This window comes from Mustela erminea, chromosome 1 (assembly GCF_009829155.1).
Source record: "Mustela erminea isolate mMusErm1 chromosome 1, mMusErm1.Pri, whole genome shotgun sequence".
In the NCBI taxonomy this organism is placed as follows: Eukaryota; Metazoa; Chordata; class Mammalia; order Carnivora; family Mustelidae; genus Mustela; species Mustela erminea.
The window spans coordinates 63,317,229-63,345,151 of NC_045614.1; the positions used below are offsets into that span (position 1 = coordinate 63,317,229).

Below are 27,923 nucleotides of genomic sequence, written 5' to 3' on the forward strand. Positions count from 1 at the left end.
AGATCATGAACCATGGCTGGGAGTATGAAGTGGTCACACTTCCTCAGGCTCCCTGGAACAATCTCTTCCATACAAGCAAAGGCACTATCTGCTCACAGGAAGCTGGACCTTAAGAAACCCTCTGGGGAAAAAAAAAAAAAAAACAAGAGTCTTGGGTGCAACCCAAGAGGTCTATCCTGCTCAGGGACCACAGCTACAGCCTCTGTGAGGCATCTGAATCAATTCTGAGCCAGCAGCTGGAAAATTCTGCCACCGGCTCATGGCTGTAGATGGGGTGATGGCCCAGGGCCTGTGGGGACAGCATGCCCACCCTTAGAATTCTATATGGACAATGACCACAGGCAAAACAGATGCGAAGGGCACTGTGAGAGTGAGAGAAACAATCTGAGGGGCCCACGGGGTGTGGGAAGGGATGACAGATGGCCCCTCTCAACACCTGTTAGCTGCCCTGGGGCTTCAGCTGGCTGAACAGGTAGCTGGCTGCTCTGTAGCCTGTCCAAGACTGGGGGCTGACGGCGCTGAGCATGGGGTGGGGAGGGAATGCCATCAGGCGGTAGGGTCATCATCTGGTGGAGTACAGGCCACAAGGACTGGTTTCTCCCAAAAGGAGTAAGTCCAACTGGCACCAAGTCACCCAAATCTCCTGAAGGAAAGCCCTGCTCCATTCTAAGTCCCAGAAGGCCAAAGTGAGGAGCCATACTTGCTCCAGGGAGCATTCTCGGCCTCTGCTGAAGAAGCGAAGGGTTGAGGCTGGGAACTAAGCTGAGCTGAAGGATGCACTCACTCTCAGCCCTGTGGGCTTTAGGGCAGAGGGCGTGCTGCCGACTGCCTTGAGACAAGTACCTGGGGACCCTTGTCTCAGCCGTGCATGGCAGCACCTGTCGGCTTTACACCTGCAATCATGGAGTAGTTTCACTACCTGCTTGGGGATATTTGCCAGCGAGCTGGATTTCACGTGCTGTGAAAATGCCCAAAGCCTCTGACCAAGGGTTGGTGTATCCAACTGAATGTTTGGCCATTCTTGAAAATTCCGTTACAGACTTTGTGAGAATTCTAAATACGGTCTTGAAAATCCAAAGGGTTTGCTTCTGAGAACACAAACCATGGAATGAAGCCAGCCAACACCACTCGGGTTTTTGAGGATCCGCTCAGCTAGACTCACAGTCATGCAGTTCTGCAAATCTTCAGGAAAACCACTTCCAATGCCTCCCAAGCAAGCCAGCTATTTATAAATGTGTGCCAAAGTCTGTTCTGGTGGCTTTTCCTTGGGAGAAAAGGGTTTATAGTTGGTTCTGAGATACCCTCAGAAACTGAGTGACTTAAATTTCTTGTTTGGGTCAACAAATAATTTTGTCTGTGAGGAAAAAATTCTGCATACAACACCACAGATGTTTCTGTGAACAACTCTCAGAGCATGCTCAGGAGAAAAACATCACCGGATGCTGGGGAATAGGTACCCTGGTTGGTACGACTAATAATATTTAAGAGGGTAGACAGGAGCACCCCTAGCCTTATGCTAAGCTCAAACCATGGTACGCCACTGGTATAGAATGCTGGGGTTTTTCTTCCTCAGGTTCAGCAAAGCTCACAGACACGGGCACTTCAAGGAGGACGAACGGAATATTGTGAGGGATGGTAATGATGGAGTGGGCAACGCAGGAGGGGTCCAGGTTTTCAGGCCCATAATGACAGCGATGCCAAACCCTGCTATCACCATCACCTAAAGCTTTCTGCACCTCCTGTGGGCAGCACTCTCTTCAAACGCAGGCTCAGATGTGTGATGGGCTGTGGGCCTCACTGCCCCGATTTTTAAGCTATCAGTGGAGAGACCGCCCCTTGGTCTGGCTGGCTGTCCCTCACGTGCTCATATGAAGAGCAATGATTTCATGATTCTCTCATCGTGACTGCATGTGTTCTCCTTGTGCGGTGACCCACTCGAGCTTCCTGCACCAGTCCTGCCCAGCAGGGGTCACCCTCACACCCAGCTGCTAGAGACTGCAAAGCACTCTGAGTCACTTTTTTTTTTTTTTTAACTTTTTTTAAAAAGAGATTTTACTTACTTATTTGAGAGAGAGAGAGAGCATAGGCAGAATGAAGGGCAGAGGGAGAAGCAGACTCCCCACTGTTCAGGAAGCCCAAGCCTGGGGCTTGATCCCAGGACCCTGAGATGATAACTTGAAGCCAAAAGCAGATGCTTAACCCCCTGAGCCACCCAGGCATCCCACTCTGAGGTACTTCTTTAACGATATCAAACTATTCCTGAATTCATGAAGACCAAGTAAACATGTCTGTTTTATACTGCAGATTTTTTCTTTCAGCCCACAAATATTTCCTGAGCATATACTACATGCCAAGCATTGTACTAGGGTCTGGAGATACAGCTGTGAGCAGAGAGAAACCCCTGTCCTTTTACTGTAGGGGCCCAGGAGGAGACATGAAAACACACGGAATGTCAGCTGGTGACGAAGGAGATGGTGATCTCTGAACAGCAAAGGGGCACAAGGAGTGTTGGGACTGAGGCCAGGCAGAGAGGGTGTCCCTGGGAAGCTCCGATTTGAAGGAGGTGAGAGAGGAGGTCGTGTGGCTCTCTGAGGGCAAGGTGTCTGAGTAGAGGGAAGATTGAGGACAAGTTCTGGAGGTGGGAGAGTGTCTACTGTGCTCTAGGACCAGCAAAGGACAGCATGGCAGGGGTAGAAAGAGGGGGAAGAAGAAGGAAATATGGTCAGACTGTGTCGGGAACAGACTATGGGGCCAGCTAGGGTGCTGGAAGAATCTGGGGGGCAGGGAAGCCACTGAAAGGGTCTGAACTGTGGACTGACATGACCTAACTTGCATTTTGGGAGGCTTGTGCTGCCACTGGGCCAGGAACAGACTGCAGGGAGCCAAGACGGAAGCAGGGACACCGGGGAGGGGCTCCTGCAATAAATAACCGAGGGCAGGTGATGTCACCCAGGGTGGGGTGCTGGCAGCAGACATGGAAAGAGTGGTAATGTTCTGATTTGTTGTGAAGGCGGAGACATTAGGGCTGCCGGTGGATCAGATGTGAGATGCGGGAAGAGAGGCATCAAAGATGACCCAAGTAACTTTGACCTGAGTAACTGGAAAGACTGAGAAGGCATTTGCTAAGACAGGGAAAGCTGTGGGAGAAGCAGGCTGGGAAGGGTACGACTGAGAGTTCTCTTTTAGATAACATGGAGATTTGTCAGGCATCTGGGTAGAGATGGCCTGAAGGTTGCTGACTATCAAAGTCTGGGTTTCATGGGAGAGATCTGGGCAGGAGAGGAATATCCCATGTCATCACTACACACTGAATATAAAGCCATAAGCCTGGGTGAGATCTCAGAGACTGAGTGCAGACAAAAGATGAGCCTGAACCCTGTTGATGTTGGGGAGATGAGGAGAATAAACAGCGAGAAAGGAAGAACCAAGGGAATGTGATGTCATGGAAGCCAGGAGAATGTTTCAAGGAGGTAGGTGGGAATGATCACACATTAGTAGTCAAGACTCCGCTTAAGACAAAATCTACAGTGGACTTAGGATTGACTAGAACTGCACATTCAGGATACAGATGGGAGTTTCAATCTATACTTCCGTCTTAAGAACTAGGCCTTCATCCTCTAAGCCTCAGTGAACCTTTGAAAATCTTCATGTATATGATGGGTCTTCCACTCAGAAAAAGACAATCAGACACCCTTAAGGTTGCCGGGAGCCCCCAGTGCCAGAAGAGTCTACCCCAGAAGCCACGTTCATAACCAACCCTTCCCCGTCCACAGAGAGGTCATCAACCAAACTGTCTCAGAGCAAAAATTCAGGTGTTGAGTGTCTCTGGGCTTCTCCAGGTATATTTCTAAAGGTTGGAATGAGTCGAACTTTCTGGGCCCTTAGGGTAGTATGTACAGAATGTGAATGGGCTGGCTCTGGTCTGAAAGCAACAGCCACGACAAGCGAGAACTCACCACCATCTCCTGCACATGGAACATCTCTGCCCCTCCAGGTGACAGCCGATTGGGGAAAGCGATGCTGACAGATGACCCAGGAAGGGTGCTTGGCCCAGTGTTATAGACCTGTGGGTGAGAGACACACATAGCATATTTTAGTAGAAATATAGACCTTCATTTCATGGAATGCAGTAGGTACTCCCACAGACTGTAGGATTTAGGATCTCGAAGGTCATGACTTCAAGTGTACTAAAATATCGAATAATGGCAGACTTTAATGAAACAGAAATCCTTCCAATACGCATCTGAAACTCCCAAACTTTCAAATTACCTTATTCCCTTTCATCATGTTTTTGCCTTCTTCCTGCTAAAAACTGCATTTCTTTTTACGTACCTAGGAATTACTTATAGACTATTACACTTGGTGGGAATATAGACATCATGTGGTCCAGTGGTTCTCAACCTTTAGCATGCATCAGGATGACCAGATGGGCTTGTTAAAATGTATACTGGGGGAGGGTCATGCCCAGAGTTTCTGAAGTGGATCTGGTGGGGGGAGGGCATGAGGGAATTTAAGGACATGCATTTCTAGTAAATGTTCCCAGGAGATGCTGATGCTGCTGGCTCAGGAACTGTACTTTGAGAAGCTCTGATCTGGTCCAAGCCCTGCCTTTTACAGTTTGAGGTAACTGAGAAGACAAAGTGGACTGTGCCCAAGCCAAATGGTGTAATTTACAGAAAGGGTTGCTCTTACCATATGATCCAGATGATCGGGTTTCCACGTAATTTACAGCTAATCCCTTGCTAATCCTGTTTGAGGACCTCTGTGCATTTCTTTTCTGCCCCAGGGTTTGGTCCTGTAAAACTTTACCTTCTCATCCCCACACAGTCCTCCCTGTTTTCTGTCTCCAGAGGCCCATCATCTCCTGAGAAATGAGAGGAAAGATGGCAGCCACAAAGAGAAAGATAAGGGAAAGGAGATAAAGCAAAAGTTGAGCACGAAACTCAAGGAAGAAATGGGATATAAAGATTAAAAAGATGGGTAGATTGGGGCGCCTGGGTGGCTCAGTGGGTTAAGCCGCTGCCTTCGGCTCAGGTCATGATCTTGGGGTCCCGGGATCGAGTCCCTCATCGGGCTCTCTACTCAGCAGGGAGCCTGCTTCCTCCTCTCTCTCTCTGCCTCTCTGCCTACTTGTGATCTCTGTCTGTCAAATAAATAAATAAAACCTTTAAAAAAAAAAAAAAAGATGGGTATATGTGTAGAGACAGAGAGTAGATTGGGGGTTGCCTGGGCCTGGAGTAGGGGAAATACGGCAGGCAGAAGAATGGCTTTCAAAGATATCTGTGTCCCCAAATCCATGGACCCTGCGAATATGCTACGTGGCAAGGGAGAACTAAGGTGGCTAATCAGTAGCCCTTAAAATGAAGAGATTATCTTGGGTGATTTAGGTGGGTGTAATGTCATCACAAGGGTCCTTATACCGGGAGGAAGGAGACTGTCAGAATCAGGGATGTGGCCTGTGGGAACGATGTAGCTGACCATTGTTGGCTCTGAAGATGAAGGGGACCCTGAGTTAAAAGTGCAGTAGCCCGGAGAAGAAGCTGGAAGGGGTAAAACAGATTCTCCTCCAGCAGCTCCAGAAAGGAACCCAGCCCTGCTGACACCCTGATTTTAGCCCAGGAAGACCTATGTTAGACTTCTGACCTCTAGAACTCCACAATAATACATTTCTATTGTTTTTAGCCACTGAGTTCATGGTCATTTCTTATAGCAGTAGGAGGAAACTAACATAGGGATTGACTGCTGAAGGACATGGAGTTCTTTTTTTGGGGTGATGGAAATATTCTAAAATTAGATTATGGTGATGGTTGCACAATTCTATAAACACACTAGAAGTCACTGAAATGTATGCTTTAAATGGGTGAGCTTCAAGGTAGGTAAATGAGATCCCAATGAAGACGTTATTGTTTAAAAAAACATGGGTAGAAGAAAAAGAGAGAAGAAGCAGGATGCTTGCTCTGTGCCCTGGGGTCTAGAGAGAAAAATCAGGCATTCAGGGGTCTCTGATATTGGGGTCAACAGGGCAGAGCCAGGAGGTGAATGGAAATCTAGCCAGGTCTTCACACACAACAGAACATATAAGGATCTAGGCTCCAGCCAGCTCTTCCCTAGAAAAGCGTGTGTTCATTTTTTGCAATAGTTGGGTTCTGCTTCAAAGCACAAAAACACGATGGAGTGGAAGTGTCCTGCCATCTCTTGATTTGAAAAGAACAAAATTCACCAAAGACAACAGCCCTAAGACACAAGAAAAGGAAGGAATATCTAGCCACAACTGAAATAACTAATTGGAAGTGGAACACGGGAGCACGGAATTATAAAGAAAACTACTGACACGTCTGGGAAATCCCAATGAAAAAGGAAGTTGGGGGGAGGGGGTAGAGAAGAGAGTGGGTTTGCTTTGCACACTATCATGTACTACAGCCAGATGGGCAAGAGGGCCTGTGCTGCCATATTCATTTATTCTTAACACATGCCTCAACATCTGATTCTTCGCAAATGTTCTTGAGTGGCAGCTGTATTATTTTTCATCGTTCTTTTTCAGGTGAGAAAAATGATGGACTCTTGATGAAAAAAAAAAAAGCTATCAGTGGTCAATACAACATCATGTACTGTTTCTGTTAAGAAAACTTTGATGGGATATGGGAACCAGGCCCAAGACTAGTATTTCTGCCTTTCTCCCATCGGTGTCTGCGGTGAAGTCTTTAAACCATCACATAGCTTGTTGAATAACAGCTTTTAAAAGACAGAAAAATCACTGTATATGGGAAGTCCTGTGCTCTTTGTCAGGAGTGATGCTATCAGAATAAGGCCATAGAGGAGAGTTTTTATCTACTTCCTGATCCCATGCTCTCCCACTATCACCATCCACCTGGCCCATGGCCTTTCTGCATGACAGTCAAAATAATGACAACTGTATCAGAAAATGAATCACCAGAAGATTCTCAAGGGAACGGTCAGCTTTGCTGACCCAGGAGGATCTCCTTCCCATCAACGACACAAGCTATCCATCTTTGGACCCAGCCGACTCTCTTAATCCTCAACGGAATGCTGTGTACTTCCTCAAGCAAACTGGTAATCAGGAGGTTTATCTAAGCGGCATGGCTGTCACTCATCTCCCCCTCCCACCCCCCCCCCCACCCCCCCCCGGCATTCTCTAGCCTGTATCCTAGGTCAGGTCAGATGGGAAGAAAGCTCTTTGCTTCAATACTAAACTTTAAGTTCCCCATAAAGATGCCTTCAGAGAAACACGACTTAACCATATGCCCTCAAGATCGATCTTTCTATCTTCCTTTCTTTTCTCCCTTCCTTCTCTCCTTCCTTCCTTCCTCCTCCCCTCCTCTCTCCCTTTCTTTTCCTTTATTTTCCGCCCTTCCCTTCCCTTCCCTTCCCTTATCACCAGAGGGTGATAAGAATTTTCCATCTCTGGTATACCTCGGACTCGCTCTTGTCCTAACACCTGTACCCTCTTCATTACACAGTGTGTGTCCTTTGAATCCTTCTGAATCACCTTCTGGACTGTATCTTTTGTTGTAAGATACCTCAAAAACTCCAAGAGTGGGTAACTAATTAAAATTAAAGTGATTTAAATGAAATCACTACAACTGGTCTTTATCTGTTTCCTATCCACTTGCAAAAAGCAATGGGGAAAAAAAGAAACTACTTCTGAGCAGCAGATTAGAAACACAGAGGTCCTGCTCACAGCGTCACTGTGAGGTCTCAAAAGCAGGTCTAACCCTACCTTCCCCTTTTCTCTGGAAATGGAGCATAGGGGGTGACGGCAGGGGCTTAGCTGGTCAGGAGGCACCTACTCTCTGAGCTGGGGACATGTGTTCCCCAATCATGGTTTCAGAGGTCTCTTGCCCCGGGGGAACACTTTAGAGAGAGGGAGAGGTTGTTTGTGAGAGCCCACAAATGTTTTGCTGCCTCCTTCTCTGGACCCACACCCCATGATTATGTCTCACCCCCTCTGTCCACCTAGAAGTGGCCATAGGGAAAGAAAATAGTCATTATTGGCCAAAGTCAATGCCAGACCACGGAACCATCTTCTCCATGGGGAAGAATGGGGAAGAGGCAGGGGACAGCTCTGGGAGCTGGAACAGAGAGACACTGGATGTAGGTCAAGGTGAACCATGGGTGAGCAAGGCCCATCTCCTTCACATCATCAATAGCTCCTGGCAGTGTGCTTGGCTACACCAGTGGAGCCTGGATCCAGTTCTTGTCAGCTGAGGACAAGGGACTGGATGAGGCTGAGGTCCTTCTATCTTAACAGGCAAAGATGCTCAGGTTGAACAGTGTAGGCCTGAGAATTTCTATTTCACAGCAGGGCTCAGCCAACTATGGCCAACAGGCCATCCCTGGCCTACCGGTTGTTTTTTGCATGGTCCGCAAGCTAAGAATGGTTTCACATTCTTAAATAGTTGGAGAAATATTTAAAACGAGGGTAACATTTCATGACATGTGAGGATAATATAAAAATCCCCAATTCAGTGCCCATTACTTCAGCTTTGCTTATGCACTGCCTCTGGCTGCTTTGGCACTCTCATAGCATAGCTGAAGAGTTGCTACAGACATTATATGGCCCACCAAGCCTGAAATGCACACGGGCCCTTTACAGAAAATGTCTGTCCACCCAGTCCAAAGAAAGAAGAGGGTTTTTTGGGATGTCCATGGTCCACATGGAGTGGACCTGCTGAAAATGATGCCTGTGTGACTGCGGAGGGCCAGCCATGGCTCTGTGAGGGAGGAATGTGCTGCTTCCCATGGGGGGGCGTATGTATTCTCACATCCCTTGGCTACTGGGAGACTGCACTTCCAAATGCCCGTCTATCTACGTGAAGAGTGGGGTCCAGGAGGAGTCAGCATGGACAGCCCCAGGAGGAAGAGGACTCAGCAAGTGCCTGGGACTGTCCGGTCCATAAGGTGAATAGGATGGAGAACTGAAGGGGGTCCTTTGGGGCCATCAGGGTGGGGACATTGGCCAGAGGCCTTCTTGGGGAAAACAGGTGTTTATCATGAAGTTTTCCTTCCAAGAGCTGAGAAGGAGAGGGATCTACATAACAGAGTAGCAGACAGGGAAGGGATTAATTTTGTATGCTTACAGAAAACACATACACACACATACACTACACTCCAGCCAAGCAGGCTGGGACAAGTTTCTCCTGTAAAGAGCCTGGTTCTTGAGCTGCCCTTCAGGAGAAGACCTATCCCCACAGGCCCTTCCGTTGCTGCCAGTGACAGAGACGGTCTCCTGAGTTGGGTACCTGAAGGGTGATGTTGAGGGGCTGGAAATGACACTCCAGGTCATCTAGCTGGATGAAGTTAGATGCGTCCACAGACTCGCCATACACAAAGGAGGTTGGAGACATGATTCTGAAAGAGGAAAGAATTTAATCCATCATCTAAACTTCGGTCAGGCAACCCATGGTCACTGCTGTCCTGAGAACCGAACATCTGTCTCTATTTAATCCAGAAACTTGTTCCCTCCACCGTCTTCACCAAACCCTTCCCTTCTGGAATTGTTACTTCTCTGTCCTATACATGGACATAGCCAGAGCTATGTTTTCTAAACGGAAGTTTCCAGGAATGTCATCTCATCTTAGGTTAAAACAATAAGCCACATATACAAGTATGTACTGGGATTACATTTCTAAAATGAGGAAAAAGACAATGGTAGCTTCGATTTCAGGTTTTTTTTTTGTTTTTTTTTTTAAACTGGATGACAGAATTATACATGTTGTGTTTTATCATTTGAAAAAGACTTTGTGGACCGAGGAAGATCATGGCAAGTTTTTAAGAAATACATATAAATGAATTATATATTTAGCATCCTAAGCCCCACACTGTGATAAATTCATTAAAAAACATTTAAGTTTGTCAGACTACTAAAACCATTAAAAATTCAGCATTAAAAGTTGGATCTGTTCAATGACAGCATTTTCCTTCACAATTCAAACAGTGGCTGCTTAAGATGTGATTAAGAACTTAAGCTCAGTGTACAGTGATGCTTTCAACACTGTCTATACGAACAAGCCCGAGATGAGACCAAGCTTGGACTCCAGAAGCTGTTCCCTTGCCCAGATACAGTCATGTAAGATTTTCGGTACCACGTCTGAATGGACAGCAATTCATCTACTTTCAACTTAAAGGCATTATTTTAGACACATAGTGAATTCCCAGTTGTTATCAAATGGCAAGAATGGTTCGTTTAAACCAGCCTTATTTTATGTCCTGGAAAGATCAGAGGTTGACTCGTGTGTTTAAAGGATGGCTTCAGTTGGGGGCTGTTAATGCCTCGACAATGAGGCCTCCTAGGGCCCGACAACAGGATCAAGTGTGTTCTCTTTCCCCTCCGAGGACAGGGCTTGGTTCAGGCCACATTCTCACTGTGCCTCTGATGAGACAAGTAAATAAACCACATGGCTAAAAATAGAGCCATGAACAGAGGCAAATCTATGCTAATTTGCAAATATAATCCACTGATGCCTCCTGTCTGAAGAACATGAGGGAAACCGCCCAGAGCGCGGGAACCCAGAGGCTCACTCTAGGGTCTAGCAGCTGGGGAGCTACTGCAGAACGGCTCCTTCTGTGGCGTATTAACGCTTCTGCCTCTAGCCAAGGCCAGGACCCAGAAGCACTCGAAAAGTGAAAAATGAGAAACACTGAACCCCCCAGAAACTTCAGCTTGCATTTGGGGCAGGGGTTCAGCGGGTCCTCATTTGATCTAAACTAATTGTGCAAATCCTTTTTCCGCTATCAAAGAGGTATGTATGTGCTCTGTTTTCTGAAGCCAGAAACAGGAACTGAGTTCTCATTTTTCCAGGACTGGGCTTGGGCTGAAAACCGCCCAGGCTGTGTCGGTCCCTACAGCCCGCAGCCCCGCCTTCCGACGCCGGGGGCGCTGAGCGGCTGTGGACTTCACCAGGAACAAGCTGTGTCCGGCTGTGATTGTTCCCTGCCCACCACCGCTGGCTCTGCAGAAGGGGTTAACAGAAACGTGCAAGGCCAACGCCGGCTGTGTCTCTAATCAGAATGGTGAGCCTTTCTGCAAGGCCACCAGGGCGTTGGGATACATCTGGCTGTAAGCTCTGGCCCAGCAGCAATTGGCTGAGATTTGAACCCCAGGAATCCTGGCCCTCTGGAGGGGTAGGTGCTGGAGAAAGAGCCACATAAAGGTGTACAGGGTGCTCAAAGACATTCTGGGGCTTAGCCTTGTCATCAAACCTCTCCCGTCACCCAGCAGGTATGTGGGTAGCTGGGAAAGAGGGAAAACAAGGTGGGAGGAGGGCACAAGCCACAACTAAAAGCTAAAACTTTGTCTGCATTTCAAGGCTGGGAAGAAGGGGTATGGGAAAGGCCACAGACTCCTGGCTACCTGTGCACATACAAGGAAAACACATTCCCCCACCCCTCCAAATCCCCCCGGGGTGTTTTGGCGACCCAGGACCAGCTGCTCACCCAGTGATGGACGAGTCCACTTCGTGCATCAGTGGCACCGTCAGCATGAGGGTGTTGTCATGCAGGGACTCGGAACGTTCCACGTTGCCACTGTGTGGGAAGAGAGTGATGAGCGCTGGTCAGTGCTCGCTCCTGGGGAGCAGGCTTCCTTGTTCTGGGTTAGACCTCAACCTGCCACTCTCCAAGGGCTGGCCGTGCAGCTGATGTCCCCTCGGGTCTGTTTCTGGTCCCCGTGCAGAGGAACGGTGGGCCTGTTGTCTCAATTGTGATCCCTTCCCAAAGATCTGAGTATAAGTGGTGTGCTGGGGAGGTGACCCAGGAGACACCAGCAGGGAGTGGAGAAGAGACAGGGAAGGGAATGAAGGCAGAAAAGGCAGGTAATCCAGGAGGTCAGTGCTGTGGGCAAGTAGGTTTGGACTGGCTGGGGATATCTGGGAGGCAGCGTGGAACACACACCGAGGTCTTCCCATGGAAGGTGGAGCTTTATCCATGACGCCTGAGATCTGCTGCGGGGGTGGGGTGCGTGGCAGGGAACAGGAATTTGCTGGCACCTGTGCTATGCACCCGAGTGAGTGGGCTGCGGCTCGAGAAAGCCTCAGCAAAGTGGTCCTGGGAGACAGAAGCTGTCTGGTGGGTGCAGGGAAAGGCGAGCGCTGAACGGTTATGGCTGGGCACCGACAGCACGTGCCACTTCTAGAAATGTTTGTTCCATGAAGAACGGACCAGCAAGGTTAGGGCACAGCAGCTGGGAAGGGGTTTGCTGGACTTGAGCCGCCATTTCCCATGGAGAGGCATGACCTGCCCTCCTTGGACAGCCAGCGAAGCCTGGGAGAGGAGCCCTGGCCAGTCCCGTCATGATAAAGACCACAGGAGCTCCCCTATAGACTTCTGGCTGTAGCACATCCATCCACAACAGGCATCCCCCTTGGAGTGAGAAAGCAGGGAATGGGGACAGTGGTGGTCTCTCTGGAAAGGGCAGTGCAAGGAAGCTGACACAGTTGGGTGGCTGCTTTGGGCCAGGCATACTGCACAGCATGATCTCACCGGGTCCTCCGAGGAACCTTAGAAGGGTGGGGGACTGCCTGCCTCGGACAGGTAAGGAGCAGCTCAGAGAGATTAGGGAACTTGCGCAAGGATCCACAGCAAACCAGGTCAGCCAGACTCCCAAACCAGGGCTCTGATAGCAGATTTGGAAGGTTGTGGGTAGGGAGTGGGGGAGGGGAGAGGAAGAAGAGGAGTAAAGGGAGAAGACCTAGTTTCCTTTTACTATTTTGTTACATTTCCAAGATGATTGTGATTATTTTTCTGTGGAAGTACCACCTTAAAAACAGGCAGGGCCGTTGGGTGCAAGCTGCCAGGGCCAGCACTTCTAGCTGGTTCTACCACATGGCATGTATGTGGGATCCCAGCTGGAAGCCAAGTGCATCCTCCAGGGGTGGAATGTAGGGACCCCAAGACCCACTGAAGTTTGGGCACAGTTCACTGGCCCACTCCCCCCGTGACATTCCCTGACCCTTGCAGAGTTCCTGCCTGCTCCCTGCCCTCCCCCACTGCCTCCACTGTCTTCCTCTCCCACCAGCAAGAGCTAAATGCAACAATACTTAAAGGGAAGCTCACATCCCCTCTTCTTCTTTCTCCTATTGTTCTGAAACAATGGTGCTCTGTGACTCTGACCCCTGACTCCTCATCTGTCTTCTGCTAATGGGGTGATATCCATCACTCAGAGGGCAGTGTGCAGAAGCAGCAGGGTCGGGTGCCCACCTGGCCTGATCCCCTTGCCCTTCCTTTCCCAGGGGGCTAATAAAAGCCTTAGAATCACCGCCAGAGGCAGATCAGATGTGATGTGGAATGGATGGGACCGGGACCGGTAACGCCCTGGCCTGCAACCCAAACTCCCCCCAACCCCACATCCTGCCAGTAATGGGATCCTGATGGATGCGCCACCCCTTGCCCTGCCATTTGTCCAGCCACCTGTGGCTGCTGGCAGCTCAGGCCCGACAGTCTCATCTGTCATCGGGGAACTGCTCCAGACCGACTGGAGCTGAAAAGTTGAGATAGAGAGGCCAAACATCAAAAGGCTTGCAGCCACTCCACGAGCTCGTGACTTGGGATGCGTTCCATGGTCTGCAAAGCCAGGCTGCTGGGAGAGCTCTGGAGGACTGTTTAGGCTCAACTTTACGTCCTCCTAAATCCGCAAGTCGGCAGGAGAGCTTCAAAGGGTGGTGACGGGGAGGACAGAACGATTGATATTTTAACGGAGGCTTTCAAGATAAGGGGCTTTAAGGATCTTTCTGCCGGAGCAGGGAGTCAAGTGCGGGGACCCGCCCTCTGGGGTGGTAAGACTGTTTTCACCAACATCTGGGAAGAAATGAGTGCCTGCGATATTCTGCGGCATGTTTAACATATAATACGCCGGTGATTCCAACGTTGGAAGATTCTGCTAATAATTTCAGCTGCCAATACTAGGCGTGCCCTGATGCAATGGAGCACTCACTCTTCGTGCCCATGAGGGGATGTTCTTGATTTTAGGAAGCAATTAGCATTTTCTTATTGCCCAGCATTGCATCAGATAAATTGCACATGCTTCGCAGAAGTCTGCTGAGTGGAAATGTGGCCCATATAGAGCCAGGGGCTCCAGATGGGTGTCTCAGCCTTGGCTGCTTACTAGAATCAGTGGATAAGATGATCTCACAGTCCTAACGCTGAAGTCTCAGCCCAGACTGATAGATCTGAGCCTGTGAGTGATGGACCAGGGATCGGTGGTGTTTAAAGCCCCTCTCCCCCGTGACTCCCAGGGGCACCCCTGGCATCTAAGGACGGGTGATTCTGACAGTGCTCCCACGGTGATGGTGTTGGCCCCCTCTTCTCTGGCACCACTGATTAGCCCTGGGTGGGGTTGGGAGGCAGGTGGAGTTTCCGCTCTTTGACAAGGAAGTCCCTTTCATGTCATTTATTTCCCGCCCCGGTGTTCCTTCCCAGGAATATGCAGGTGGAGAGGAACCACTAATGGGTTTGTCCAACCACCAGGAGTTTTCAGTGGGTCCAAGAAACAGCAGGAGAATTAGGAATTTCCAGGTTTGATTGGCCACGGGCCTCCCTTTCTGAAATCCTATAAGCTCTGTGGGCAAACTGTTGCATGCCCCAGTTCCCTCTTTGAAGACTTTCTGCCTCTGGAATGTAGTGCAGACTCTCTGAGGCCACGTGGGCTTTCTGCGGCCCAGCCCAATGTCCTCTGTCCACGCATCTCCCGCCGCCCTGTCTGCTTCCCGCAGAGATGGCTCACGAGTTCCTCGCTCCCCACAGTGCCCACCACCCATCTGGCTGTCACATACTCGGCACTGGGCCTCTGTGTCTTCAGCCTGAAAACAGACCCCTCTGTTTAGGTGCCGTCTCCCCAGGGAGGCCCTTCCGGATTCTGGCAATGGGAACCAAGTCCACCTTCCCTACGCTTTGTACATAATTTCTATTAGATCACAGTCATGTTTTTTATGTGAACGTGAACTATGGGATCGTGAAACAGGTTGAATAAGAAATCACCAAGCCCCACACGATTTCAAGACTTGCAAGCCTAGCCAAATACGATCTGTGATGAAATGCTGGCACTCCACAGCGGGCCACCCTTGCCCCGCTAGAAGGCCGTGCAGGATTTCTGGGCTTTCTGGGCTGTACTTGCAGTCCCGGCTATTGTTATTTACCCCGACTTTTTACACATGCTTAGTGCATGTTTAGAAGTCCAGCCAGGGCTGAATTAAAGGCCACAAAGCCATCACCTCTGGAGTGGAAGTTGGATGCAACCACACAGGGTAAAGAAGGCCAACGCACACTGTGATGTGCTGTGCTCTTATTTTTAGGAGACAGAACAGTCTCCAAAATATTTGTGATAATGCTAAAAAAAAAAAAAAAAAAAAAAAAAGAGGAAAGAAAGAAAAATACAGAAAACAACACTGAAGCCAAAATATGTGATTGTGGTTGTGGACTGAGGGGCTCTGGTAATGTATGCTTCCAGCATCACAGTCATTCCCAAGGGAAAGGGAATCTTGATTCCATGAGCTTTAAATAACGTCGAGACTGAGGAAGGCCTCAAATGAAAACAAAATTAAAAAGCAGTGGGAGAGGAAACCAGAGCTGCTTTGTGTCCACCTCCCACAGATGCGGCTGCTGGCCACTGTCCTGTTGTACTTGTTGGGGACTGACCTGAGCATCCCCGATGTCCAGTGGAGAGGGGATACCTGAGGGCAAAGCTGTTAGTGAGAGGCCAGAACGGACCACAGAAAATGGAAAGATGCAGGGTTTGGGAAGAATCTCAGTCCAAGATGCTGGGGAATTGGTGTTTTTGTGATAATTCAAGCATCACTCTCAGGGGGTGAGTATGAAGTATGTTCGTCCAGGTCCACATTCTGGCTGAGGTGTAAGGGAGGCCAGATCCAGAGGAAAGCGCCAGAGCAGGATTTACTACGGCTTGGGGCAAAAATCTGAGGTGTCATATCAAGGGTGTAATGGAGTCGAGAAAGGAGGATTTCTGGAGAAGCAGCTTTGAGAACGAGAAGTGCTTGGGGGGCGGGGTGCATGGGGGAGTGTGTCTGCCCTTTAAGGCACATTTCAGGGCACCTTGTTCAGCATGGGGGCGCGGGGGCTGCCCAGGGAATGTAGGGGAAAGCTGCTAGGTTCCTCTTTCCTGGCACAGTGGGAGAGAAGGGGCCATGCAAGAATCTGGCATTTCCAGAGACCGCCAGGGCAGAGGCTACCGGGTGGGGCCTACATGTTGAAAGCCAGGGTGAGGTCACCTTTGGTCCTGTCCCTGAGGGCACGGTCTCAGCAGCAGAAGCTGAAGGGTTGTCTGGTCGGCGAGAGGCTGAAGTTGGAGGCAGACTGAGGGACTCACAGGTGAGAAAGCCCCCGCAGCTGAGGGCTGGCTGTCCAAAGGCAAGAATCAGCTTGGAATACCCACACAGCCTGGGGAGTGCTCCTACCTGTTAAGGAGTGAGCCCCGTTTCTATTTCACTCACACCTCCCACATGCCCTGCTGTGAGCCTGGGGGTGCTTGGGACTCTCCAGGGGAAGGGGGGGGGGTGCAGCAGAGCGCCGCTGGAGGAAAGCAAGACCGTTCCTGAGAGTGAAGCAGGTTTCCCTTCTGCAGCTTGCTCTCACCGAGGGGAGAAAGCCTTTACCATCCTCTCCCTCCCAGTAAGACAGGGAAAAAACTAACCCCACCCAAGTGGGCTTAAAGAGAATACAGGGCACAAAGAGGATTCTTTGTGATTGCAGGATGAATCTGCATGCTCCTGGCTCCCGCTAAGGTTCTACCTCATTGGCTCATTTTCTGAAATCCCCCTGCCCCCAGCACACTAGCTCCCCAACTTCTTTGCCAATGTCTGACACAGTGCCTGGCTTGTGGGAAGGGCTCAGGCATTTGCAGACTGAAGGAGCGAAGCATGCCTGCCCTGGGCTAGGTTGTCTCTCCTCCCCTGTAGGAAGCTGGGTGTCTGCCTCCATCTCTAGACTGAAGCCTTCTTGAGATGGTCTGGGATGCCAGACTCACTCTCTCGTCCATCCACGAGCCCTCTCAGCCCTGGCCTTGTCCTTTCCCCATGGTCCCCACCTGCTGATCGTGCAGAGGGGTGAGCAGAATGGTCCAAGGCATGACTCCCTGCTCCATCTGGGGGCCAGACACAGCTGAGCCGGTGCCCCTCCTATTCTGCGCAGCTCATTGCACCGATGGGCTGGCCCCAATGCAGCTCATCTGGAGAGTCTGGGAAATGGTGTTCTTTCTAATTGTAATGTGGGATGAGGAGCTCCTTCTCAGCTCCATTCTCCTCCTCAAAGGAAGGCTGGGGTCGAGAACCCTCATTTCAAGGGTGACTATGCAGGCGGCGGTGGGGGTCTTTAGTTCCATAAAGCCGAGCCTGTGGCTTCACTCTGTACCCCAGATCCTGAGGGTCTTTAGGTGTGAACCTTGTTTCAACCTCGTGACTCCACTGAGCACCTCTGCCTGGTCGACTTTCGGTGCCTGATTCCACTGCTTGCCCACCCAGGGTCTGGCATTCTGGGTTCCTGACCTCTATTCTAGCCATGCAGTTCCTCGTTTTGTTTTCTCATCATTTCTGGTGGACCTTGCCTGACCTTGGCCTTCAGGGTGTTTGGTTCAGATCTCCAGGCCACCTCTGGGATGGACTTAGGATTGTTGGCAAGAAATTTCCTTTGGAGGTTACGGTAACTACAGAGAAGACACGATAACTGAATGCAATGCAGGATCCTTGACTGGATTCTGGACCCGTGACAAAGGGGTGGAAAAGTCATTGGGACGATTGGCACAATTGGAACATGGACTGTAGAAGAGATGATAGTATTGTGCCAGTGTCACATCTCCAGCATTTGTCACCTCTCCAGCATTTGCTAACTATACTGGTTATTGAAGAAAACAGTCTCATTTGTAGGAAATGCACACTGGGGTCCTTATGGGAAGGACGCATGATTTCTGCAACTTTCAGATGGTTGAGAAAAAAATACTATCTGTAGAGAATGATAAGTAAATGGAGCCAAGTGCCAGCATGGGCTGCAGGAGAGTTCCTTAACTTATGCTTTGCAACAGTTCTGGTAAGTTTAAAATCCTCTCCAGATAAATCCAAATTACAAAAGTAGCCTTGGGTATCCAACCGACACCCTGATCAAAGTTTGCTTTTTCCTCTTCAGCCACCTACCTACCTCTCCTTCCAACCCGATGTCAGCCAAGTGCTACCCAAATGGTGCTTCCAGGTACACATGGATTCTGGCTTGTAGAGACAGCTGACAGCCCCCAAAGCCTCATCGCGGCTCGAGGCCACACTGGAGCCAGAGGGGCAGGAGCACACTCCTGAGGGCAGAAGTCACCTTGCATGGTCCCCTGCCCTGATTCTCTGCCCACAAGGCTTCCAGGATAAGCCCTCTCTGGAGGAGCATGTCTTGGGGCCTCTGACAACAAGCTTGTCCCCATCCCCCTGGCCTGCTGTGCCCCCTCCCTGCATCCTGGAATGCAACCCACAGAGGAAGTTTGTGAACTACCCAACCACGTGAACTTGGATCAGAAACCTCACCTCCCCTGGGCTGTCTCTCCTTGGCTGTGAAAGTCATTGCCTCTGGCCACATGATCCCCATCCCTCCCAGCTCCGTCCTCCCTGCTGGCTGCATCAGCAGAATGGGACAGACACCAGCCAGCGCTCTGGGGCGCTATCACTCCACTGTTTCTTCCTCCTCAGAATCCTGAGCATCATCAAAGTGTGACCAGGGAACGTCCTTTCCTGTTCTCGTAAATCTTTATCTTCAGGAAAAAAAAAAAGTGAATCTCCCCCTTACCTCTGAGCAGTAATGATGAAGCTAAGAACTTCCTCTTCCCCAGACAGGTGGCTTGTGTCAAAGATCATGCTGAATTCGTACTAGGGGAAAAGAAAGTGACATCCGGCCTCAGCGAGCATTCCCAACAGAAACACCACAGTCTCTGCAGTTTATGACCTCTGGAGCTCATTTGCATGGCAAGCTTTATTTTTTTATGAGTATCTTTCTGGCTGACAGGCCAGAGATAAAACTGTAGTAATAAAACCAAGCCTGGAGTGTGCTCTGGTGAGAGGCACACGGTCTTTTTTAGCAACTGAGGTCTTCTAGGAAGTGATATGTTCGTCTCCTAGACCAGGACTTTTTAATTAACTAATTAATTAATTAATTATATTTATTTTCTTATTAACCCAGCCTTTCTAAGTTTCATTCCCTCACCATTTTCCCAATGTTTGCCACACCTATGTACCATATCACCCGTATCACTTATTGTGTACTTTCATTACTGCTCTTTTTATTTAAAGACTACTTTATTTTTTTAGTCTTATTTTATTTAAATTCAATTAATTAACATATAGTGTATTATTAGTTTCAGAGGTAGAGTTCAGTGATTTGTCAGTGGTACAGAACAGCCAGTGCTTGTTACATCACGTGCCCTCCTTGCTGCCCATTACCCCATTACCCCATCCCCGCACCCACCTCCCCTCTACCAACCCTCAGTTTGTTTCTTGTAGTTAAGAGTCCCTTATGGTTTGTCTCCCTCTCTGACTTTTTCTTATTTTATTTTTCCTCTTTTTCTCTATGATTCTGTTTTGTTTCTTAAATTCCACATGACTGAAATCCTGTAATTGTCTTTCTCTGACTGACTTATTTCACTTATCACAATGCCCTCTACTTCCATCCACATTGCTGCAAATGGCAAGATTACTTTTTTGATGGCTGCATAGTATTCCATCATGTATATATACATCTTCTTTATCCATTAACCTACTGATGGGCATCTGGGCTCTTTCCATAGTTCGGCTATTGTGGACTTTGGTACTGGGGCGCACATGCCGTGCCACTTCAGATCACTGTGCTTGTATCTTTCGGGTAAATACCCAGTAGTGCAATTGCTGGGTCGTAGGGTGGCTCTATTTTCAACTTTCTGAGGCACTTCCATGCTGTTTTCCAGAGTGGCTGCACTTTAGAAAGTTTCTGCACTTTCTATAAGTGGCTGCACTTTAGAAAATTTCTACCATGATCACAGATGGGAATCAGGATCACTTACCAGTAAGAGAAGGTTGCCACAAAAATAAATGAAAACAAAGCATTGGGGCATTCTGTGGCCTGCTGAGGGCTCTGAGCCTAAGGGCTACTTTATTTTGGCAAGAGGGAGATTAGCAAGAGGTAGGGAGGTGTTAAGGACAGGCTGGTACTAGGGGAGACTTTCTCCTACATGGAATCAGGGAAAAAGAGTGTTGAACAGGTAATAACTGTTCTGCTGTTAGAGGCAATGTCCATGTTTGCAGTGTCCATGTTTGGTCTACAACCACCGCAGGCATTCCCCATGGTGAGCATCCCATGGCTTGGGGAAGGCTGCCCTGAGCAAATGGTTTTCGCCATGTACTCGTTGGGTATGTGTGGGGATGTGGGAGGGACCCCCAGGTAAGGGTTACAGATCCAGGCGCGGCCCACAAACTGAGTATGTGATCTTGGCCAAGACATGCACTCTCTTTACCTTTCAATAAAAATTAGAGGATGGACAAAATGGTTCTTGAGTTCCATCAAGCTCTGAGAGTCTATAATCATTTAATGTCAAAGTATCTGGGTTCCTTAGTGACTAATGCTAGGCACTGGTCTACCTTCGCAACCCTGGATTCAACTGTACTAAATGCTGCCTGGGAGTAATGAACACAGACCCATCAAATACAGTGGGCAGTGGACATCCCTCTAGAGACAGAAACTTCTGTAGCAGGGGGTCTGTTCAGTTGCTAGTGTGGGTGGGGACATGGAGACAGGATGGGAACCAGAGCTGGACGACACAAAGGAAGGGGAAGTCAAGGGTCTTGTCCCAGCATAGAGTCAGAACTGGCAGGAGATCTGAATTAAACACTCTAAAGACCCAGCTGAGGTGAGAAGCCAAAAACAGAGAAGGGGGGTGCCTGGGAGAAGGGAAGGCCAGAGACGGGGCAGGCTGTCATGACAGACAGGGACAGATGGTCCCCGAGTAAGCTGACGGTGCAGTCATGAGGCTTAACAGGCGGGCTGCAGCCTGACTGAGCCCCAGGGGCCGAGACACAGGGGAGGGCAAGCCAGGGGGCAGACAGGCGTGGTCCCCGGCCCTGCTAGGTCACTCGTTGGGCTCTCTCCAGGGACTCACCCCTAGGCCTCCGAACTCCAGCTTTCGTGTTGCTCCAGTCTGAGCCTCTGTATGTGGGAGGAAGGTAGTGGCATTACTGAGCTGGGAAAAAATCCAACCTTCCAACGTTCCTACTTCTGTCGGTTCCATGACTATTTTAAGAGTTAATGAATTTTGACAAAATTTAATGCTCCAGAATTCAACATGGCTTTGTTTTCCCTGTACTCGTTTTTATGACTACCCTCCCTTTATGGTAAGTGATCCTGGATCCGTACATCAAAGTGATAAAGTTTTCCTTTTAAGATAACCTTTAAGCTAAAACTAGCATGCCCCACCTTAGGTTTGATTTGGGATGTTGGCTGGATTTTACCAATGAAATGGCAACTGTTAACATTTTTTAGTTAAGTCAATTTTCGGTTGCTGAAAAGATTTCATTTAAACACGTATAACTGAAGTGCCATGTAACATTTCTACAGGCAATAATGTCCAGGGTTCAGGGACATTGCAGGGTTCCTAAAAGGTTTTGGAATCACAGATGTAAGAGCCATTGTCATTTGGAGCAGGAGTCTTCAATGGGGCTGAGGGGTTCAAGTGATTTGCTAGGAAATCAGCAAATCTTCTTTCTCCCTTGAACATTCTCACAACTGGCTTACAAAACAGCCACAAGGTACTGGGACCAAAATGCCTTGGAGATTAAAACAAGTTGATTCTGTGACATATAGGCAGGAGAGGAGGATTAAACTTTCTTTCTTTTTTTTTTTTTTTTTTTTTTTTTTGTAGGGGGGAAAAAGTTAGACAAAGGAATATAAAATTTCCTTCAAATAATAGCAAGAAAAATAGCTTTCATTTCAAAGGCTGACCTGATCTTTTAGATTCTCATTTTGCTTCCAACAATCACATCTTCTATGTATCTTTGCATATCCTTATAATACTGGCACATACCAGAATGTTCCATGAATGTTTGAGTATGCTGGACCATATTATTATTTGAGCTTAGAAAATTTGGCTCCATATAAATACCAAAGTGAGTCTAACTTCTTTTACTTGAGAAAAATAAAAAGAAGTGTAATACCATTATTTATGTTTTAAGAATTTTAAGAGGTCTCTTCAGAAAATTGTGAGTGTCCAGGGGAGTGACAGTCAGAACTGTAGGTCACTAGCCCAGACCACATTTCTCCTATGTTGACACACTCACAGTGGGATGAAATGTCCCAGAGAAAGATTTTTAGGAAGGCCAACCAGATGGTGCTTGCTGAAGTACCAAGGCCATGGTGTGTCTCTCACATTTGGGGTATGTCATGTAGATCAGAGAGGAAGAGCATGTGGGGAGGGCCCCTGTGGAGTAGAAGATCAAAACCCCAGCCCCACCCCTATAGGAGCTGGGCAGTGCCATGGCAAAGGCAGGGGTGGGTGTGGGGATGGGGGGGAACAGAGGAAGCCTGGGGGCTGGGGTACAGCTGACAGGGCAGGTGGCTGGTGGGAAGGGCTGGGACCCTGTTACGAAATAAGAGCCTCGTCTCTTCCCCTTACCTTTGATTTTGACCTCATGAAAGGAAATCCCACGCTGCATTTGAGGAAGTCTGATTCAAGCAGCTCACAGGAAATGCCCGTCTCCTCCTGAAAGAGAAAAAGCACCAATGGATGGGCTGGCGGCGTGGAGACCAATGCGTGTAAGTGGCCTCCATGAGGCAAAGAGCAGATGTGGTCCTTCTTTGGGGAGGTTCCCAGGCAACATCGCTGCTGGCTCGGGTGGGAGGGAGGCCTGGGACCAGGACAAGTCCTCAGTCCTTCTCTGGCAGCCCACCCTTCCCATGGGCTCGGTGCAAAGGCAGGCATCCAGAACATTCTTAACTAATGTTTCGGCTCTGAACCCTGCTGCTCTCCTGGTGAACTGCACCAGGCTGCATGTGAGCCGGATGCCTCCAAAATTTTAGGTGAAAGACAACCACGCCATCTTCCTGGACACTTTCTCCTAAGTCCACATTCTAATCCTACCTTTCAAGATCTTGCTAGTTTAGGAAAGATAAACTCTAAGAAAATCACATTCTAATGTGATTTCTAATTCTAAGTCCACATTCTAATCCTGCCTTTCAAGATCTTGCTAGTTTAGGAAAGATAAACTCTAAGAAAATAACACCAAGGAAATACAGGGATTTTTTCTGCAGCCTGGGGTGGTAAGGGCTGAGCTGGTATGCCTTGCCCATGTACAGGGGCAAGGAGAGGTCTCCTGGCACAGCCCACCAAGGCTGGACTCTATACACAGTGGCACAAGAAACCAGGATGGGGGTCATGGGGAACTGCTGTCTTCCTACTTAAACATATGGTCTACAACCAAGGTCAAAGGAAGCCAGAAGGCTCTTCTTAAGCCACAGGTTCCAAGTTATTGAAGCCAAATCAAGATTTCCAAGGGGAGACAGTATGTTGTGGATTTTGGAGGAGATGCCACAGACCTAGCACTTGCTGAATCTAGAAGCCAGGATGCCAAAGTTTGATAAGGTTGTGTGCCTCCCCCAAGGTCATTCCTGGTGGACTCTAAAGCCTGTCTCCCTCCCCATTCCACGACTCTAATTTTCTAGAGAGAAAGAGCATCTACATTCTCTTCTTTTTCTATTCTGTTTCCAGTCTACAAACACCCTTTACCTGGCTTCATTTCTGTACCTCTTTTAAGTTGTTTCCACTAGCAGGAATACTCTTCCTCAGTCCTCCTTCCAAGGCTTACTTCATGCACTTTGGCCCCAAATCCTCATGGATGCCAAGTTCACACACATAGTGGAAGCAGTACAGGATTCAGAATGGACCCTGAGCTTCTACGGGGTGACCGAGTCAGCATATCACCTACCATCATCAGTGAGAAGGACACAGGTCTGAAGGATGTTAGTTCCTGTCCTTGAAGAGCTCACAACTTAGAAAGAAGAGACCTCCCAGCAGATAGACACATTTACATGGAAGTGGGAGGGGCTGCTCTTGGAACCTAGAGGACATGCTTCTGCAATTTCAATAAGGAAACCAGAGGGTAAGTTCTCAAATGCTGTCTCAGGACCTGCATGTCCCACAGATTGATCCTCATGATTCATTTGTGCGGGATTTATTCCCATCTCCTTCTTCCTGTTCCTCCTTGCAGAAGCAGTGTCTACAACGGCCCAAGGAGAAGCTCCTTTAAATCCTAGTTAATCAGCCTGCGGGCATCAGAGGCACCGAGCCCAAGTTACATGAGTCCTCAACTCAGTTCTAAACTTCCTTCGTGAAGTTCCATGCCTCACTGGAAATCCCTTGCAAACCAGAAGACAGGTTTTCCATTCAAGTCAAAGGTCTACCTGTTTGTGAAGAAAAGATTTATTGCCTTGAAGACTTTTTTTAGGTTTTGCGTGGGTGTGAAGGAATGACTGCGACTTCAAAACTTTGCTCTGGAACCTGAGAGGACCTCAGTGTACTTGGCTTTGGCTTCAGACTTCAGTTGATTATTCCAGAACTGCTGAAGTCCATTCTTTTGGTTAATTCCAAAAATGCTAGAAAATAACGTGTAAGCCAGGATTTATTGCTTTATTCCGAGTCTCTCTGCCACCCTACTCAGTCTACTAGAGATTGCAGAATTCTGGTTGGACCTTGGTAGGGGAAGGCAGAGAGAGCAAAAACCAGAGACCTCTCTAGGTTGGAGAGCGCTGGGTTGACGATCATGACTCACGCGCTCCTGGTGGTGCTATAGAAAAGGAGCTCATGCATCACCCTTCTGCCGCCTGTCAGCACCAACATGGCCCTCCTGGGGTTATTTATTTCTATACTCTGCTTTCCTACTACAGCTGTGAGGGGAGCAAACACTATGAGTGGATGGTTCTGTGCTTGTCCTACGACCCCTTTACCACATGGGTTCAACAGCCCCCAGCTGAATGGAAGCCTCTTTGCCTGGGGGAGGGGGGTTTACAACACCCTCTCCTACAAGCATTCTGCAGCCTCGGATTGCCATCCCTTTGCCTCCAGGTGAGACGGGCTCTGCTGTGCGGATTAGGTTCCGGAGCCCCCCGTGGGATGAGGCTAAAGCAGCCTCCAGCTGACAGGACAATTGTTGGGTTCCTTCCTCTGCCCCCTTCTGCTCCCTTCACTCCCCTTTTTTTCCAGATCATTTCTCTAATAAACTGCTTGCACAGAAATCCCCATCTCAGGTTCTGCTTCTGGTGAACCTGACCTCACACAATGCTCTTTATAGCTGAGGCTCCAGGCCCTGGGAGCCACTGGGAAGGATGGGGCATTTGCTACCAGGTGAGGAAAGACAATGAAAGGGGAACATGCATATGCCGATAAAAATTTTAAAATTTCTACTAAACGAGAGAAAGCTCATCTAACTGTAGTTTATGAAGTCTCGGTAACCATGCACATCAGGGGAGCAATTTACCCCAAGCAGCATCAACATCCTCTTTGTTCGGGTTTCACATCAGGTCCAGGGCATAACTAAAAACCAGGCTCGTTATGGAGACATTTACACCCTTGGCAGGAGCCAGGCAGGCAACTTTGTAGGCACAGAGAGACCCAGTGAGGCTTCAAAATCGTGATCTATTGGGGGTTGCTTATTACTTCTGCCAGACACGTGCTGCCCAGCCGGAAGTATGTGGGAGAGGTTCCTGACATCAGGCATCTCCTTGGCTCTGCCTTTTCCATGTACCACTCGTTGTTTACCCTGACTTTAGGTTGGAGAACACAACTTTATCATTGTTGCAAGACATGCTGACTGAACTCTCAGCTGACTGGGAACACGGATTAGGGAGCAACAATTGTCCCTGATCACCAGACAGTGCAGACATCTGATTACCCAATTCCAATATGGTACAAATCTACTACAGAGGGAAATTGAGTCCTTGCTGCAAAAGCAGCAGACTTTCATGAAATCAATGAAAGTGATGATGGCAAACTGCTCAAGCCACAGAATGCAACTGATAAATCTGGATCTGGCTGAGTTAGATCAGTTAACTGATAAACACCCCTGGATGATAACACTTTAAGATGCTCCCAAAGATAAGGATTTAAATAAAAAAGATCAAGAGAAGCCCTTGGAAAAGTATGCCATTATAAAAATGACCTCTTGTGGGTGCCTGAATGGGTTAGTTGGTTTGTTATCTGTTTTTGGCTCAGGTCAGGATCCCGGGGCCCTGGGATTGAGCCCAGTGTTGGGCTCCCTGCTCAGAGGGGAGCCTGCTTCTCCCTCTCCCTCTGCCTGTAGCTCTGCCTGCTTGTGTTCTCTCTCTCTCTCTCTCTCTCTCTGACAAATGAAGAAATAAAATATTTAAAAAAATAATAAAGATGCCAATAAAGCAAATAAGCTTTTGCCTTGGGTCTAAGGTGTCCTTGACATTGTAATTCCAATGTTACAAGAGCTATTAAATGTAGGATAATGTAACCTTATTTCCATAATTTTTAGTTTCATTGTTCAAGTAAAGTCCCAATCAAATCTTAAAAAAATTTTTTTTTCTTTTTACTATGAAATTTTGGATCATACTCTAAGAAGATTCACAGAACTGGCCTTTTTCCCGGTCCCGCTTTTCCTTAGCTAACAAGGCACTCCAATACCATAAAGTGCTATCAGGGCTTCTCCCTGGAGACTGAGTGATTCAATTTAAATGAAATTAATTTTTTTACCCGACACACATTACTCTTGGGATCAGGAAAACATCAATGAACGTTTTCTAGAACATGTGATGAAAAGCATGCCTGATTTAGGCAAGTTCACCTCTGTATCCTCAGTGCCTGGCACTGAGCCTGGCACTTAGTAGCTCCTGAGTTTGCACTTATTAAATGAATGGGCCTTGGCTGGTCGAGGATTCGGATGAAGGGACTGGGAGAAGAAGCTATTTGCTGGTCTGCCTGGCACAGGAGATGCTTGCCTTGGCAAAGTCTCCCTCTTTTCCAGACATACCTCAGCATTCCCAGGCCCGGGAGTGTGGCCAGGGGAGCCAAGCCCTAGCCCTGTTCTTAACATGCAGTGGTTGGCAGGAAGACTCAGATAATGAAGTTAGGGAGCCCCCTTGGCCTTTGGACTCCTTCCTCCCAATCCCACAGCTTTTGCTTTCATTCTGGAGTGTGCTTCATTTGACCACCAACACGGTGCTCTTTGGGAGCACCAAATCTGCAAAGTCTGGCAAGGGCTCAGCGCCAGGGAAAGTTTAAAATTTGACTTCTTGTTTTCTAGTTTCCCCAAGGGTTTGTGAAACTGAAGGGGACATGCATGTCCCCATGTCTGGCAATGTCATGTTCATCTAAGACCCGCTTCCTTCATCTAGCACTAGAGGTGTGACCCTTAGGAGCTGGTAAGAGAAGCCTCCATGTTAACATGGTGAATACAGAATTCAGGGAAATTCTGCAGTCAAATGCTCTACCCCTGAGCTATACCCCCTAGAATTCAGGGAAATTCTGGAAGCACTTTATCCCAATTCTCTAATCAACTGGGTGAGCAGGGGTCCCCAATAAGTTGGCCCAGTGAGTTAACAGAAAGAGATTTCATTCCCAGGAAAGACTTTATTGGCCCCACTCGACCATGAGTCAGCCTGAGCCTCACCGGAAAAAACAGTCCTATTCCTGGAGGGGAATCCTATGGGACAGGGTCCATGAAATTCCTGCTCGAGAAGAAAACCACACGGGCTTACAGCATACAAAGTGCACGAATTAGTGTCCCAGCTTTAATTACTGGCTCAGGTCTGCAACGGCTATGTGTCATCAGACCAGTTAACTGTCCTTTCCTTAAGGTTCCATTTCCTTACCTGTCAAATGATGTCATAACACCTGCCTTCTAGGACTTCAGCTAGTGCTAGTGGCTATAAGGATGGAATACACAGACGGT

General features: G+C 48.5%; 1 protein-coding gene across 1 annotated transcript in view; it reads right to left on the reverse strand.

Moving 5' to 3' along the window:
* Nucleotides 1-27,923, reverse strand: part of ITGA9 (integrin subunit alpha 9) — a 327,258-nt gene that overhangs the window by 58,406 nt on the left and 240,929 nt on the right. Inside the window, exons 19-23 of the mRNA XM_032354270.1 lie at nt 22,631-22,717; nt 18,784-18,863; nt 11,455-11,544; nt 9,261-9,369; nt 3,957-4,064 (exon numbers count right to left, since the gene is read on the reverse strand). Of these exons, the coding sequence (XP_032210161.1) occupies nt 3,957-4,064; nt 9,261-9,369; nt 11,455-11,544; nt 18,784-18,863; nt 22,631-22,717 (474 nt within the window). The remainder of the gene's footprint in view (nt 1-3,956; nt 4,065-9,260; nt 9,370-11,454; nt 11,545-18,783; nt 18,864-22,630; nt 22,718-27,923) is intronic.